The sequence below is a fragment of the Lepidothrix coronata genome, unplaced genomic scaffold, assembly GCF_001604755.1.
Source record: "Lepidothrix coronata isolate B3197 unplaced genomic scaffold, Lepidothrix_coronata-1.0 Scaffold10, whole genome shotgun sequence".
Taxonomy (NCBI): domain Eukaryota; kingdom Metazoa; phylum Chordata; class Aves; order Passeriformes; family Pipridae; genus Lepidothrix; species Lepidothrix coronata.
Window position 1 is genome coordinate 9,418,640 of NW_016690190.1, and position 14,938 is coordinate 9,433,577.

Here is a 14,938-nt window from a genome sequence, read left to right on the forward strand (position 1 = left end):
AAAGAAAATTCTTTGGTTTTGGCTCTTCCTGATTTTATGGTACTTCTTTCAAAATTATGACATTCATTCTTAATTGGGGCTACATCACTTGGTAAAGGAACGCTATCTTTCGGTTTACAGTACATATTAAAATCCATATTGCTTTAATACCGTGTAGAAATCACTGCATCTGAATTGAACCCATATGAATTGGTATATGGGCCCAGTAGAGAGGTTCCCTATGAGGTGTCATAGGGAAAAACTCAGGTGGATCAAGAAGACCCAGCTGTTTAGCTACTCTGCTCTCAGGAACAGACACCCAATCACAGGGAGAATTTGCTGAAATTTATACAGTCTTTTTCTTTGCTGTGCATTGTGGACATAGGTCTTTGGTTTCTAATAAGGGCTCTCAAGTGAGTACCTTTGAAAGCACCAAAATCACGACAGAGTCCACTGAAACAAAAAGCAGAAAATCCTCAATAATTTGGCAGGTGTCAGGTCCCTAAGATTATTTCTTTTTAATCCTTTACTTGAAAAAGAATGACTTCCTTAGTAAAATATATTAATTAGTTTGGAAATAAACTGATGGGAAGTAGCAATTCTAGGGTACACTGAGGTCCAGTTTTTCTTTGGTTATGAGCTCTGAGAGATAGTGCATGCCAGGACTTTCACATGAAAATGCAGGTAGGACTTGCCCTGTCCATTACTTTAAAGAAGAAATAAAAAGGAAAGGGAAAGCGAAACAGAGAAAAGTTTTCACAGCGTAGGCATAGGCACTGACCTCAATCAGATCCAGCTGTAATCTGCTCACTGCAAATAGATAAAGAGTTACAACACTCAGTTTCTCATCCAGACCATTTCCCGGGCTGACATGGTCTGTAACTTGTTCAGTTGCTGCACCTTAGTTTCCTGAACTCTACAGGATGGAGATGGTGACATTTCCCCACCATCGTGAAGAGTTTCGAGATCTCTGGATGAAATCTGCCATGTAAATTTTAACCAAGGATTTCACAGCAAGTCAGAAAGCTGGTACAGCTGATCAGTGAGGAAAGAAAGCATTAACTGGGGAAGAGAGTTGGCACACCAAGAATGAAACAAGACGAATATCACAACCCATGCAGGATATCCTGCGGAGGAGGGTCTACACACATGCAAAGAGAAGGCAAGAACACAGTCTCTGCTTTCCTGGCAATTGTTTAATGAACAATGGGTGACTCAACTGCATAGCTGCAATACAGCCATACAGACTACTCCATTTTTCCATAGAAGGTATTCAAATTATGAAGTCTGCTGTGTCTTTGCTACATTTCTTCCAGCCCTAACGAAGAAGTCAACATACTATCTAGGCTACTGCCTAACAAAGAAACCAACACGTTTTTCTAGTCATGAAGTAAGGTTTAGCTTATCTACTCCCCAGCATCAGCATCAATACAATTAAAGGTAAAATTCAGCATCCCCCAAAGACTATAGAGGCTGTTTGTCACTCAGCTAAGTGAACACCTGCATACTGGGACAGGTAGATGCCCCAGAAAACTGTCCCACCTGCAGAAAACACAGGCTGATCCCTCAAGAGACTAAATGGACACAGTTCACAGAAGAACCAAGCCCAGCCTCTATTGCACTAAACAGAGGTACTGCCCTGATGCCGGTGCCCATGACTGCACTGAAAGCCCTAGTGATTGGAGGCATGTGATTATGTAAAAACAATAAAAAAAAAAATCTCAGGAAGCAATTAGCTCTCATGGCTGTAGGGCACAGCTTGGAACTTAAACCCAAGGACTCACAAAGCTGAAAAGTCATAACAAGATCTCTAAATCAATTGTATGTTTTTTTTTCAGGAGGAAGTTGATCCATCTTTATTGGGCTTAATAAAATTTCCACTACGGTATAAACAGCTGCAGTCCTCCCTGATCCACAGTAGTCTGTGAATGTTTCCAATCTCTGCCTTCTGGAGTGAAAGAAGACTTAAATTCCCATTCAGACTTCAGCAGCAGCTGCAACCATCCAGGGCTCTTCCCTTGCCTCTTTTCCTGCTGTTTTCCTTGACTTCAGTGGAAGTTTCACACACACATCTGTGGGCAGAATCCGTCCCTCCCTCTGTATGTTTTTATTAGCTAACCCTGCCCATGCAGCCCTGCCATAGCAATGCAATAAAGACACACATAAATATACAAACTTAATCTTTTTTTTTGAAAAATGTATCTGGGCATTTACTAAATGATGGTCAATCAGGAGGGAAAAAAAAAGTGTTTTAAAATAAAGAGCTAAAATCCTTGGGGGAATAAAAAAATTGTTCATTGCAGAATCTCCCCCTCCCGTGCGTAGGCACTTGCTAACTGAGAGTAGTGGCACTGTGACAAAAGTAGCAAAACCAAAGGCAGGCTTTACTAAAAGAAAAAGGGGGAGGGGAATTCTTCCACTGGCCATCTGTGAAAACAAGGCATGTGGCCATTAAATGCAGAGGCTGTAAATATAAATATACACAAGCTCCACAAGGCAAATGGCAAAAAAATGGGGGAAGGTCGGGGATAGACAGATAAACTCCCAGCTGAAGTAAATCAAAATGTTTAATGATTAGTGCTGGGTAAACCCAATTTTGATCTTTGTAGTGTGCAAGCTTGACCTGTGCTTTGTATTAAACTGGAGAAAAGTTTCAGGAGAGATGACAATGGGTACAGTAGTCTTGTTGAACAGGACTCCTGGACCATCAGTGATCCTGTTGATGCTGCTGATTGGGCTTACTGAAAGGCTGACATCCCCAGTGACGGATGGGTGGTGACATAATACCTGCTTGCCTTCTTGTTTTGAAAGCTGTCTGCTCCATGTTGATAGCATTAACAAAGAGAACTGCAACCTGCACACAAGGATTTCTGCTGGTGAAGAACCTCAGCAAAGCAAAACTAAGAGGAGGACAGGGAAAGGGGTAATAAGAGGGGGATAGATAGTTGTTAGGATAACATGTTAACTTTCGTGTTGTGGGACTCAAAAAGACCATTCTCTGCAAGAGACTTCCTGGTCCCCACACTGTATAATAATTATTGCAAAAGGATCTCTGCTCACACTGCAAGAAGAGAACAAAAATATTACACTGATCATCTTTCCTAATGTTTTACAGGTCAGTGAGGAATAGAGTGGGCTACAAATTACAGGACATATCTATTAGCAGTCTGCTGAACTTGCAGGGATAAGTGTGCATGTATGTAATGTCTGTGGATAACGCAGTCTCTGCTAGTCATTCAGAATGCAAAAGTATTTTTCCAGTAAAATACTACAGAGATTATGAAAATGGGCAGGTTTCAATTCTTGCAAAGTGATTCGGTGCAGAGCCTCTGGACTTACTTCCAAGGGGTCTCTCCTGTTTGGGAAGCCTGGCTTGTGCCAGGTCCCAGTTTCAATCATTACCACTTATTCCAGTCTGACCCACAGTCTCTCAGTGTCTGCAGCAAGCACGGGGTCAGAGTCTGTTTTACCAACCCTTCTCTTTTCTTTTCCTTCCTGCCCTTCTCTCCTTCAGTTTTCTCTTGACTTTCTAGTTCAAATCTAACCACTGGGGGAAGAAAAAAAATGTTATTGAAGTACAATTCTCTACTGCAAGAGAAATTTAAATCCCCTGTGTTAAACCAGCTACTCCTTATGCCTTTAGTAAAGTGAGCTCCAGTGTTTTATTTCTCAAAGGCAGCAGGATCTGCGGGTGTGAGATTCTTATTATCCCACTCCTCCCCAAGGGGAGAGCAGGGACAGAATTCATTTCAGCTCAGCAGATCACAGCAGTTTCTTAAGAGTTAACTCTGCTATCCCCATCCATCAGGCAGCCAGTGAGGCATCAGGAAGGAATGATGGATGTAAAATTATTACAGGGCTGCCACCCGATATACTTACTGCCATTTGTAACTAACGCTGGAACTGACACACTTTTTTCATTATTAAACATCCACATTAAGTCAACATTGGTCACTGTCATTTCATGTTTGGCACTCTCTTAAGGGGAAGAGGGAGAGTTGGGGGTGGGATTGGGGAGGATGGTGGGAGGAGGGGTGAGTGGGAATGGGAGGGAAGACATCCTGAACCCAGTGTTCCATAAGCATGAGTAATAAATAGGCTCCTGCTTACAATGCTGGAATAAATATTGTTACAAATAGCTCTTTAGTTACAGCCCAGCAGACAAGTACATGTCAGAGCCTTTTAAAAGGACACACTCCAAGCTGTAACAGGGAGAAGTTGTATCACAGGTTAAGAAACACTTAGCACAGGAGGTGTGGGTAATGGGATGTACTCAGCTCAGAGGGCGACTGCATCCCTGCACATCTGAAACCCTTGGGTGGCTGTGTCCTTACGCAGCTGCCTGAGCTGGCAGCACCTTCAGCAGCAGGCACCAGCATTCAGAAACCAGGACCTGTTTTTGTACCAGCCTATACACTGACACACGCTCAAGTACCTGCCTTGTGTGCCCCCTTCCTCTTTTGCAGTTACCAGGGCACATACACGAGTGCTTGAGAGTCTGACTGCAGTCAGAGAATTACTGGCTAGCGCAGTGCATGTTTGTGTTGTGCATCCCTGAAGGAGTGCACTGTAGGCTTGGATGCATGCACACACATGCTGGCTCTTTGTGTTTGTGTACAACTCCTTTGCAGAGGAACAGGCAGCTTTGGGGCTGAACAGATAGGCCAGAGATCACTTGCTGATGCTGCCTGTTGTGCTGTTTATACCAGCTGACAACCTGCACTCTAAGCTACATGTATAATAGGTAACATTGTTTATGTATAGTACATATCAAGCTATAATTAACTGTAGATGACAATTACAAATAAAACTATGCTCCCGGGTTTCCAAGAAACCAGAAAAACATATACACACACACACGTCTCATTTATACACCAAAATGTTTCCAAGAAAAGTAATGTAAAAATATGTTTTATTGCATTTGCAATTAAAATAGGTTTTAGTAAAATCCATGTTCATCATGATGCTCATAGTTTTTACTGTAATCCTCTGAAAATCAAATCTGTCAAGATGGTCCAAGTTGGATGCCCATAAAGTGACTCACCCAAATCATCTTAGCCATTTAAAAAAATCTTCTCTTATTTATGACTCCTTTTATACAGTTTCTCTATAATTCCACAAAATTCCTGTCTGACTACTGCCTTAGCTGGCATGTCTGGCTGTCCATGGGGATCAACCCATATGGGAACACAAGCAAGATAACAGGTCATGTACATGTGAATGAAAAGCCTCAAGAGCTTTAACAGAAACTCACAGAGGTGATTTGCAGCCTCCAACCTGCCCAGCTACCCCTGGCAGAAAAATCCCTACCAATCCCTACCACATACATGTTAAGAACTGCACAGAGCCCACCTCCACTGGTAGGCTGTAGTAGCATGCATGCAACAAAAAGCTCAACAGGTCTCAGAAAAATCCAGAAATACACTAGCCCCTTCCACAAAGAAGGGAGAAAATTTTGGGATTGTCCCAGATGGGTTTGTTGACTGAGGTCGCTCTACAGGAAGGAGAGTCTTTCTTCTGCATGTAACTACAGGCTTAATGTAAATTTCTACATTGTGCCCACGAACACACAGATAAAATTTTTAATTCCATCCCCCATCTCAAAAATCTCCCAGTCAGGAAGTGATCAGCAAGCAAACACGATGTCCCAAAAGGTCAGGGGGCTGCTTCTAAGTCCCATGGCAGGAGCTTGAGCTCCTGAAAGGGAAACCTTCAGTGCTAACACTGCAGCTCTATTTCTCAGTAACCACCTTCCCAACTATCTCATTTTCTTCCTTTGAAAACAAGGAAAACCAGAATAAAATTTAATTCAAAAGAAGTCCTATATCAAACAGACACAAACTTCAGAGAAGTTGGTGTGTTTGTCTGGATCTGAACTTCAGAGCTGGCTAGTCAGTGGAGAGCCTAGAGCATAAAAGAGGAAGGAGAACAAGTATCCAAACTTTACATACTATGTCCTTCCTCTCTGGGGTCAAATGCAAGACACAGATCAGAAGACCCTACAAGTTAAAAAGTGCTTAGTGGCTTAAGTGGTCACCTCAGCAACTTAAATGCCATTATAGTCTAGCAGGGCTCAGACTTGGCTCTGTCCTTTCCCATCTTCACTTTAAAAATAGAGAAAATTAAAGAAAATTGAATAAAATTAATCATGGAATCACAGAATCAATTAGGTTGGAAAAGACCTCTGAGATCATCAAGTCCAAATCAGTGAGCCTCAATAAAGTTTTGGCATTAATTTTATTAAAACACACAAAGCATACAGTTGCTTTAGAAAAATTTTCAATTGAGCAAACGATTTTTTCTTCCCACTACCTTCTAAAAGAACTCGTCTCTGCTCTCCACGAGCCCACCAGGAGGCATGAATTAGAGAGGAAAATAAACTTCAACTGGGGTTGAGGGTGAGAAGTGAAAACAGAAGGCTAAGGAGGATCCCAAGAATAGGAAAGTAACGGAATAAAGTGAATGCAGATGGTTCCACTCCTGTTACTTAATCAAAAGGCTGTGCAGAGTCACTAGAGCCAGCATAAAGTCATGTGTTAGAACAACAGCTGATCTGTATTAAAGAAGATTAACTCGCAATGCCATGGTGGAGGGCCTGGGATTATTTTATGTGCTTCCACTGCCGAACAAGCCGTCAGCACAATTACTGCCCTCCGATGTGAATGACTGATCTGTAACCACAGCTAAACAGCATGCTGCTTAGGGGCCTGGGTGCTTCATGAAGATGAATTTCCATACCATCAAAGTGCTTTTAATGGGCTTCCTGATCCAACCACAAGGCCTGCTTTGCAAGTATATAGAACTCAGGATGAAGGCTTCCTGTCCAAAAGGATTTGGTCGGTTGTCACTTGACAATTCCCAGCCAGCACAAGGGAGGAGAGGGGGGAGATAGGTAGAGTTGTCTCTGCTTTGGAGGATTAAAAAAAAACAAACAAAAAAAAACAGAAAAAAAAAAAGAAAAAGGAAAAAAAAAAAGGGTACAGATGCTTTCTGAATGCAACCAACTGCTGTATCCACAGCTGAATTCAATGCGCTTAACAAATAACGGCAATTTAGCTATGCTTGCGAGGAATAGCTTGAGTCACTTTGCATTAGCATCTGGCTGAGTGTTAAAGTCATTTCTACATGGGGAGCAGAGAAAAGGAATTTCTGCTCCGAGCATCCTTTCAAGAATGCTTAAATATTTGAATATAAATTCCTTTGTGCTTGTGATCACTTCTTCTTATATCTGACACTCTGCTTTCCCCTTTTCCCTTCTGGTACTCTTCTATGTGAAATGCCATAAACATGCTCCATCCCTCTCTTTCTTTCCCTCTCCCCATACTAGCACTCTTATTCTTCTAAGAAGATACCTATTACCCTGACCTCTTTTTTCCTTCCCTTTCCTCCTAAGAAAGTGCATGAAATTGGAGTCATTTCTACATCACTTACACTCAGGACAGGCTGATGAAAAAAGTACAGTGGTGAGAGACTCACATGTACGTTTAACATTCATTACCCAGGCTCTTGGCTCCTCACAGCTTATTGATCAAACTCCATCTAAAAACAGGGAAAATGGAAAGCTATCCAAATTACCAATCTGCTCATTCTGGACAATATTGTTTGACTCACAGTCTTCCTAGGATGACTGAATTTCAAGTTTTTGCTAAATAGCTGATCATTTTTATTCCATCTATTTTTCTGCCTACCTCAGTGAATCGCACAAGACCTTAGAGTGCAAAGCCAGTCAAAGTGGTTTCAATAAAATGCAGTTGACACCAAATGTGACAATGGAGATCCTTGTGGTACTGCACAAGGATGGATGTATCACCCCAGAAAATACTGAAGCAGAAGAGAGGAACTGAGGAACGAGTCCTGCTAAGCATACGATGCTGAGATGCACGCAAGCATTTGGATGTATATCTTAGGTGGCAGAATTATAAGGACAGTTCACTATAAATGTGGCAGCAAGGACTGGCAGGTCTATTTATCCTCCATAAGCCAGGGCAGCGCACGGAAAGACATCAGGTATTTCCAGAGAAAAGCAGCAAATCACAACCTCACTGACATACAGGACAGTTACAGCGCATACAAATTTTTCTGGAGAATATTCACTTTGTTGGTATTTTGTCATAATGCAGCTTCACAGGCCAGTCCAAAAGCAGAAGGTGGTAAGGTCCATACGTTCTGCTGCCTCTAAGTTTCACTGAAAATGTTTGGTGCAGTTTGTGTTGTCAATTCTCTGCTTTTTCAATTTTGTTAAGTCATCTAACGTGACATGACAGTGCTACATTGCAGTGGTCACAAAATATCATATATGACAACCTCACAAGGCTAAATACCCAGAAGCTGAGCCTGAGTATCAGCAAAGCTTACGTTCCTAAAGAAGCTTGAATATTTCAAATCCAGCTCATCTCACAAACACATGTAAGCATTTCCATAATGCAAGATTTCCACTTAGACCCAGAGATTTCCAAGATCACCTTCTCTTAATACACGCTGACAGGCTGGAACAGAGAATTAGTGGCCTCCAAAGTTCTTGTGAGGGCTTTAACTATCTCTGCCTCCTCCCCACTCTCCCCCAGGGGTCTCCACGTCTCTCTCTCATGTCATCTTTTGGTCGTGGTTTTCATTTTGCTTTTCACTTCTTTTTGAACTATTCTGTTTAAAAATGGAGAAGGAAAACCAGAGCAAGAAAAAGGAGGAAAGGACGGGAGGAAGAACCTAGGTATCTGTAGGGAGAGCCAAATGCAATCTCTGACCCCTTGCAAAGGGGGGTCTCAGAAACTCACCTTTTCTGTCCTGCAGTTGTTGAGACCCAGGCTGTTCACAACGGCCACCTTCCCATCCAGCACCTGCTGCTCCCTCCGAAGTTGCTCCTTCATCTGTCGGGCCTCCTGGATCGCCTTGGTAACAGCATCGTGGTCATTTAAATAACCTGACGACGTGATAGAAGAAAGGATGTCTTAAAAAAAGAAAGTTACAAGAAAACACTTTAGCTTTCATCGATGAAACGCGCGGTTTATCGTTATTAATTGGAAAGAGTTAAAAAGCAAGGCCCAGAAACTCGTTCCATGCTTTGTAATTCTGTTGTTGTTATGATAGAGCCACCTGGACAGAAAGAATGAGAAACCTCGGTGCCAAAATCATCCTTCCTGCTATTTGATCCCATTAGTTTCAATATTTCCCTGACACTGCAGAGGTTAGCCCTGTGGTTTGTATGCAGCAGGATGTAACCGGATAAGAGTTAGGGGAAGCTTTGATCATGCCAGCAACCCCAAACTCTTAAAAATAGACCATTTCATTCTTCCCCTTCTTAAAACTTGTGAATACATTAAAATAAACCACAGGTGGCGGTGGTTTGCTATAGATATGAAATGCATAATGGCTGGAAAGAGAAACCTCATCCACCGAATGCTCCCCACCACCACCTGTCATTCACAAATGTATAAGAAACCACAGCTACACGGACCTACATTCCCACTCCTATTCATGCTGCTAATAGTAGGTCAAATGTCCACTGTTTTGCTGCAAATTCACAGCCTAGGGCTTAGCCTTAGTAGTCACTGAATTATTTCCTTTTAAAATGTTACAAGCATCACCAGCACAGCTAATACTATTTAATTTTAAATGTGACACTTTGTCATTTTTTTCCTTTAGCGTACTGTAGATTATACTTATTATGATCTGCATGTGATTTGTAGGATAGAATACTGATGGGAGACTCCAAGCCCCAGTCTATTTTTCAAACATTGAAGGAGAGGCTAATATCTATCAATCTCCCTCCCCCTCTCCACATCCCCACACGTGTGCGCACGCACACACTTCTTTCTGTCTTTTAACTAGGGCATAAAAACGGCATAAAATGAATCTGTAATATGAAATTGCCCAGAAAAGGGACTTCTGTTTGTGACATGAGGCTAAATCTAACCAGATCCATTGGTGAATTGTGACAGATGGAGGGACTGTGAGACAGAAGGCAGGCACTAATCACACACAAAATGACCGGCTTGCCTCAACATGTTCCATGGATTCCAGCAAACTTTACACCCTAATCCATTTTTAGAACAAAAAACATCTGGGCCATAAATCCTCTAATCTGCCAAAACACGCTATTAAATCCCATGATTTGTTGAAAAACACTAAGATTAAAGAAAGGAAATATAAAATGGCTAACTGCCGTGTTAGGAAAGTGTTATTAATACTCTTTCTTTGTCTCAATTATGAATGTTCTGTTCCTAAAGAGCCTTGTCTAATCATGTCAGATTACACATCCTTGTTGTATTGCTAGACTCTTCTATCTGATCCACTGATTGCCAAAAAACGTAGGACATTGTCTTGCTGCTTAAAACATTTCAGGGGAAGAAGCTGATGTCAGATTAGTTCAGTGCTGTGCTGCTGTCAGGATTTTAGTTTGGTTTGGGGTTTTATTGTTTTTTTAGACTGCAGACAGAATGGGACTGGTATTCCCATTTTCCTCAGAGTGCAAAAACTAGAAAGAAAAGTTTCTGTGCGGTTTGACTGCTGTTAATTGTACTAACAGTTAGCTTTTGGCTAAATCCCCAGGAACCCTGAGAGTTTTATATGAAATAACTCGATTCACATTGCTTTTATCAAATGACCCAGTTCAGTAATTCCCAGCCAATGGAATTCCAGTAATTCCAGCTTTCCCGGCACAAGGAAGGATATAGCCTGCACCAGCACAGAGCTACCAGCTGATTTTTCTTTTTTTTTTTTTTTAAACCTCCATTTTATCAACTTGCTTGGTTTCTTCCCCAGTTTGCATATGTTACTGATCAACCTCGCATGTAGTCTGAATAAATTAAAAAGGAAGCAAACAAACAGTAGTATTAGTGCTGGTTGTGCTCTTGATTAGAGTAGGTATAATACTTTCAATGTGCAACAGAGCCGAATTTGCCTAGGAACTGGAATTCATGCCCTTCTCCAGACTATTTGGCTTTTCCTGAATACTGCTATCTTTGAGACAGTTTGGCACATGACAGTGAATAAAAGCAAGAACTCCTTATGTTTTTCAGTAGCTGCCAAGATGCTGGTGTGCAGGGAAATGATTAATATAGAAGCGACTTGAATGTAAATTATTGTTGTTTAGGGTAGGTGGTGAATTATTGACAGAGAGGGGAACTGCATTACATAAAATGCACTTAGTTACAAGGATTGCCAAACTAGCAGAGATGTTGCAGATAATGGCAAAGAGCAGAGAGAAGTTGTTTCTGTTTTTAGTACACGGACATATGCCTGTTCCCAAAAAGAAATGCTTGGATTTAAAGTCATACATGAAGCCACGACATTTGTGACTGCTCAGTCTGTAGCACAATTTATATGCTATAAGGATAGCTCTGGAAAGGGCTTGTGTATCCGTATGCCCGAGTGCAGCTATGCTGTTAATCACTGAGGCTCCAAGTTTACGTCCCTCAAAGAGAACTGAACAATACCCGAGCACTTCTCCACGCCATGGGAGCTGAGGAGCCCGAAAGGATTCATTTCGGAGAACAGTTCTAATGTGAAGTTACTGGTGGTGAAAAGTGATGGCTCGACTGCATCCCAGCAAGGTGGGCTGTGCACACCTAGGACAGACAACTTGTGCCTTGTGTTGACAGCTCCAATCATTCAAATGGTGAAGGCAACTGTCTGGCAAATGACTCGAGTGTTTCCCAGCGAATTCTTGTAGAGGGACTTATCGCTCAAGATAAGAAAGTGATTCAGTTTCTCTACCATTTTAGGGACCTTAGTACCTTTGCTAAAAATGCTATCAAGTTTTTTTTTGTGATGTAGCTCCTGCTGGAGGGTGACTTGAAATTTCACGCTCACTTCAAGATCATCAAACGGTTTCATTACAGTAGCGAGTTCAACTTGTTTAACTTTGGTTGGATCTGACCTAGCAGTTAGAAGGAGAAGACTCTGTAGGGTCTTCAAGAGCCTTTTCTTCTTCTAGTCCTACATTAAAGGATAAACCTTTGTTAGAAGTACATTATGTCTGTCCAGCTCCTGCACCAGTTAAAGACAGCTTATCTTATATATACAGCATGCACAGGGATACTGCACAGCAACCTCAAAAAGTCACTTTCTATATTTGTAGCTGAGAGATATACAGCAGTGAACTCTATGTCATTAACAATAACTTAAGTATGTTATCTTTTGCTCCACAGTTTTCCATGGTTTATTAATGGTATAACACATTAATTCTTCTTACAAGAGTGACCTTTAAAGCTCTGTTCATCCTCACAGCTTTTATCCAATTACATTATCACTCATTACAGGTACAGCATTTCAAAATCTGCATCTTGTTAAAAGAAGTAAATTGCAGGGGTCTCAAACCTATGAAAAATATCAGGTGTGTAGGGAAAGAAGATTGGAGAGGAGAGAACAAGAGATGTCTTGCCACTGAGATGTGGGTCAGATGCTTAACTCCCCATCTAAATGTGATGTTTGCTCTGCTTAAGGACAAAAAATCTAATGTGAAAAAATTGAAACCCCATGCATTGTGCATGGAGAGCAGCAGGGTCAAGCAAATTAAAGATGAAATGCATTACTACCTACCACAGTTAAAGAGTGCAGGGTTAATAAAAAAAGAGGTGCTAACAATTAGTAATGTCATATTTTAAAAATATTTCCACAGTCGTAATGTGCCATACCAAATAAAGTTTACTGCATTAGCACTGCTGTATCACAGAAACAGCTTCTGATAAGTTTGACCTATGGCTTCTTTTGGTTTTTTTGTGCCGTCCCTGAAAGTGGCCAGCAGGAGATGCTTTAGAAGAAACATAGAAAAGGTACATCTACCTCCTTTAATTCCCAGAACAGAGGCTGATTTATGTACTGAAATCCTAATTCAGGTTATACTCCATCACTTCATGGAATAAATTATTTCAGTTACAAGGATGAAGAATGGGGGGTGGACACATTTTTCTTACATACACAAAGAGCAGTCCCTTTAACATATCAGATTTGTAAAATCACCACTAACATTGTTACTATTTAGATGGTCTTTGGGCAAAGATGTAAGTTTGGCAGGAGTAAGAAACATCACTGTTTTCTGGAACAATATTAAAAACAGCCAGTCAAGACTTTTTGCAAGATACAACATCAAATTTAGATTTTTTTAAATGAACATGGTAATTGTTTTGCTTATTACACCAAGGTAAAATAATATTCCACGCAGCTTTTGAGCAGACTAAGGATTAAACCTGTAATTTCGGAAAGATGTGACTTTTAAGGATATTTTTGAAAGTTTATCCATTGCTTTTAGAGGACATAGTATAATATCACGGGTCTGTAATGCCCATCATTAGACAAGTCACTGTTTTTAATGCATGCCATCAAACAAACAGCATTTATTAACTTTTATTGGTAAAGCAGTATCTGAAATAATACAGGCCTTTGTTTTCTGAGCCTGTAAAAGCTCAGATACCCCTCCTGAAAGGTAAGTCTCTCTGAGTTTCTTCACTGACATCAAGCAAATGTAGTGTAATGGTCAACCTATGACAGCTCCTAGACCACTGACTGATAAATGCCCACTTCCCATTTACACCTATGAATCGTTAAAGGAGGGACACACAAGGCTGAGCTTACCTATTGTGTTAGCTCTGGCCGAAGGACTAGCTAACGTTGCTGGCACAGAGGACTTTAGCGAACTGGCCCCACTATTTATTCTCAGAGTTGGCATATGAGGAGAGGTGGGTGATGTGGGAGACTTGCCATCAGATGTCTTGGGTTTGGCTGAAAGGTTCAGAGGCTGGGCCACTTCATCCTATGACAAGCAGAAGAGAAAAGAATGTTATTACAAAACTGCTGTTGGCACGACACCGTCCAAGCAACGACAGCTGTTTTCAGCTCACATGAACTTCTAAACCTGAAAGGTTGTATGATATATATGAAGATCAAATGTGATATCATCTTGTCACTCCAGTTCGGAACTGAAATGACTGATAAACTGGAAAATTAGCATGACATGATCAGAGAACATAGTCCATTTGCACTTTGGATGAGAGTTGTCTCGGAAGAAATTACTCCCATCAACAAGATATATGCTTCTATCATGAAAATTAAGAGCAGTTTTCCAGTTATATTTCTGCTATTTTATTTTAAATGTTATATTCCTTAACGAAATAAGAATTGAAGAGCATATTCACTTAAAATTCAACCACCACCATCCAAACTGGGCAAACGTGTTTAAGTGAATGGGGTTTCCGTTGGGTTATTTTGATGGTCCTTTTTGTGTGTGTTTTGGTGGGCTGGTTGGTTTGGGGTTTTTTCTTTTGCTGTTTTTTAACTTGTCCTTTCCCCTGCACTTCCCAGGCTTAGAATTCCAAGCACAAAAATATCATAGGAAATAAATACTTCTCCTTCACCTTAATGAGAAAGCAGAAGAAACCTGTCCTTTCTTTCCACAAAATTTGAAACAATAACCTGGATATACCCATAGATTCTGCATATACCCATAGATGTTTTCCTCTTCTGCAAAGCTGAACTTCCAGATTTCAGTAATTATTATTATTATGCGAAAATAGAAAAATTGGGTGACATTTTTTGCAGGGTAACTGGAATTATTCCTAAACCTGGCTTGATTACACAGAGTGACAGACAGTGCTATAAAACACATTAAAATTCTAAGGCATGTTTTTTTGTTTGACCAACATAAAATACAGTGAGGGGAAAAAAAACAGAGAAGGGAGAAAAGGTTTTTCAACGAGGGGGTATTTTAGAAGTTATTTTAGCTGACTTTTAAATAGCCAGAACTAATGAATATGGTATTAGATCAAATCATCACATAATAGCTTAGCTCTTCTCTGACACTGTGACTTAGGAAAATCATCCTTCAGCTACAAAATATGTTATATCAGACAACTGGGTTTCAGCTCTAGGCACTGAAGAAACTGATTCTGATCTCTCTAAACTGTAAGTACATCTAGTTTTATAGAATTATTCCTGACTTACAACAATGCAAAGCTGACTGGAATCA

At 40.8% G+C, this 14,938-nt stretch overlaps 1 protein-coding gene across 15 annotated transcripts in view; it reads right to left on the bottom strand.

The window, feature by feature from the left end:
- SOX5 (SRY-box 5) overlaps positions 1 to 14,938 on the bottom strand; it is a 641,654-nt gene that overhangs the window by 23,930 nt on the left and 602,786 nt on the right. For 13 of the 15 annotated variants that reach the window (XM_017804823.1, XM_017804827.1, XM_017804821.1 and 10 more), the window contains 2 exons: positions 13,549 to 13,726; positions 8,751 to 8,923 (listed from right to left, as the gene is read on the bottom strand). In XM_017804823.1, the coding sequence (XP_017660312.1) occupies positions 8,751 to 8,923; positions 13,549 to 13,726 (351 nt within the window). The remainder of the gene's footprint in view (positions 1 to 8,750; positions 8,924 to 13,548; positions 13,727 to 14,938) is intronic. The other 2 variants (XM_017804820.1, XM_017804819.1) reach the window with 1 other exon arrangement.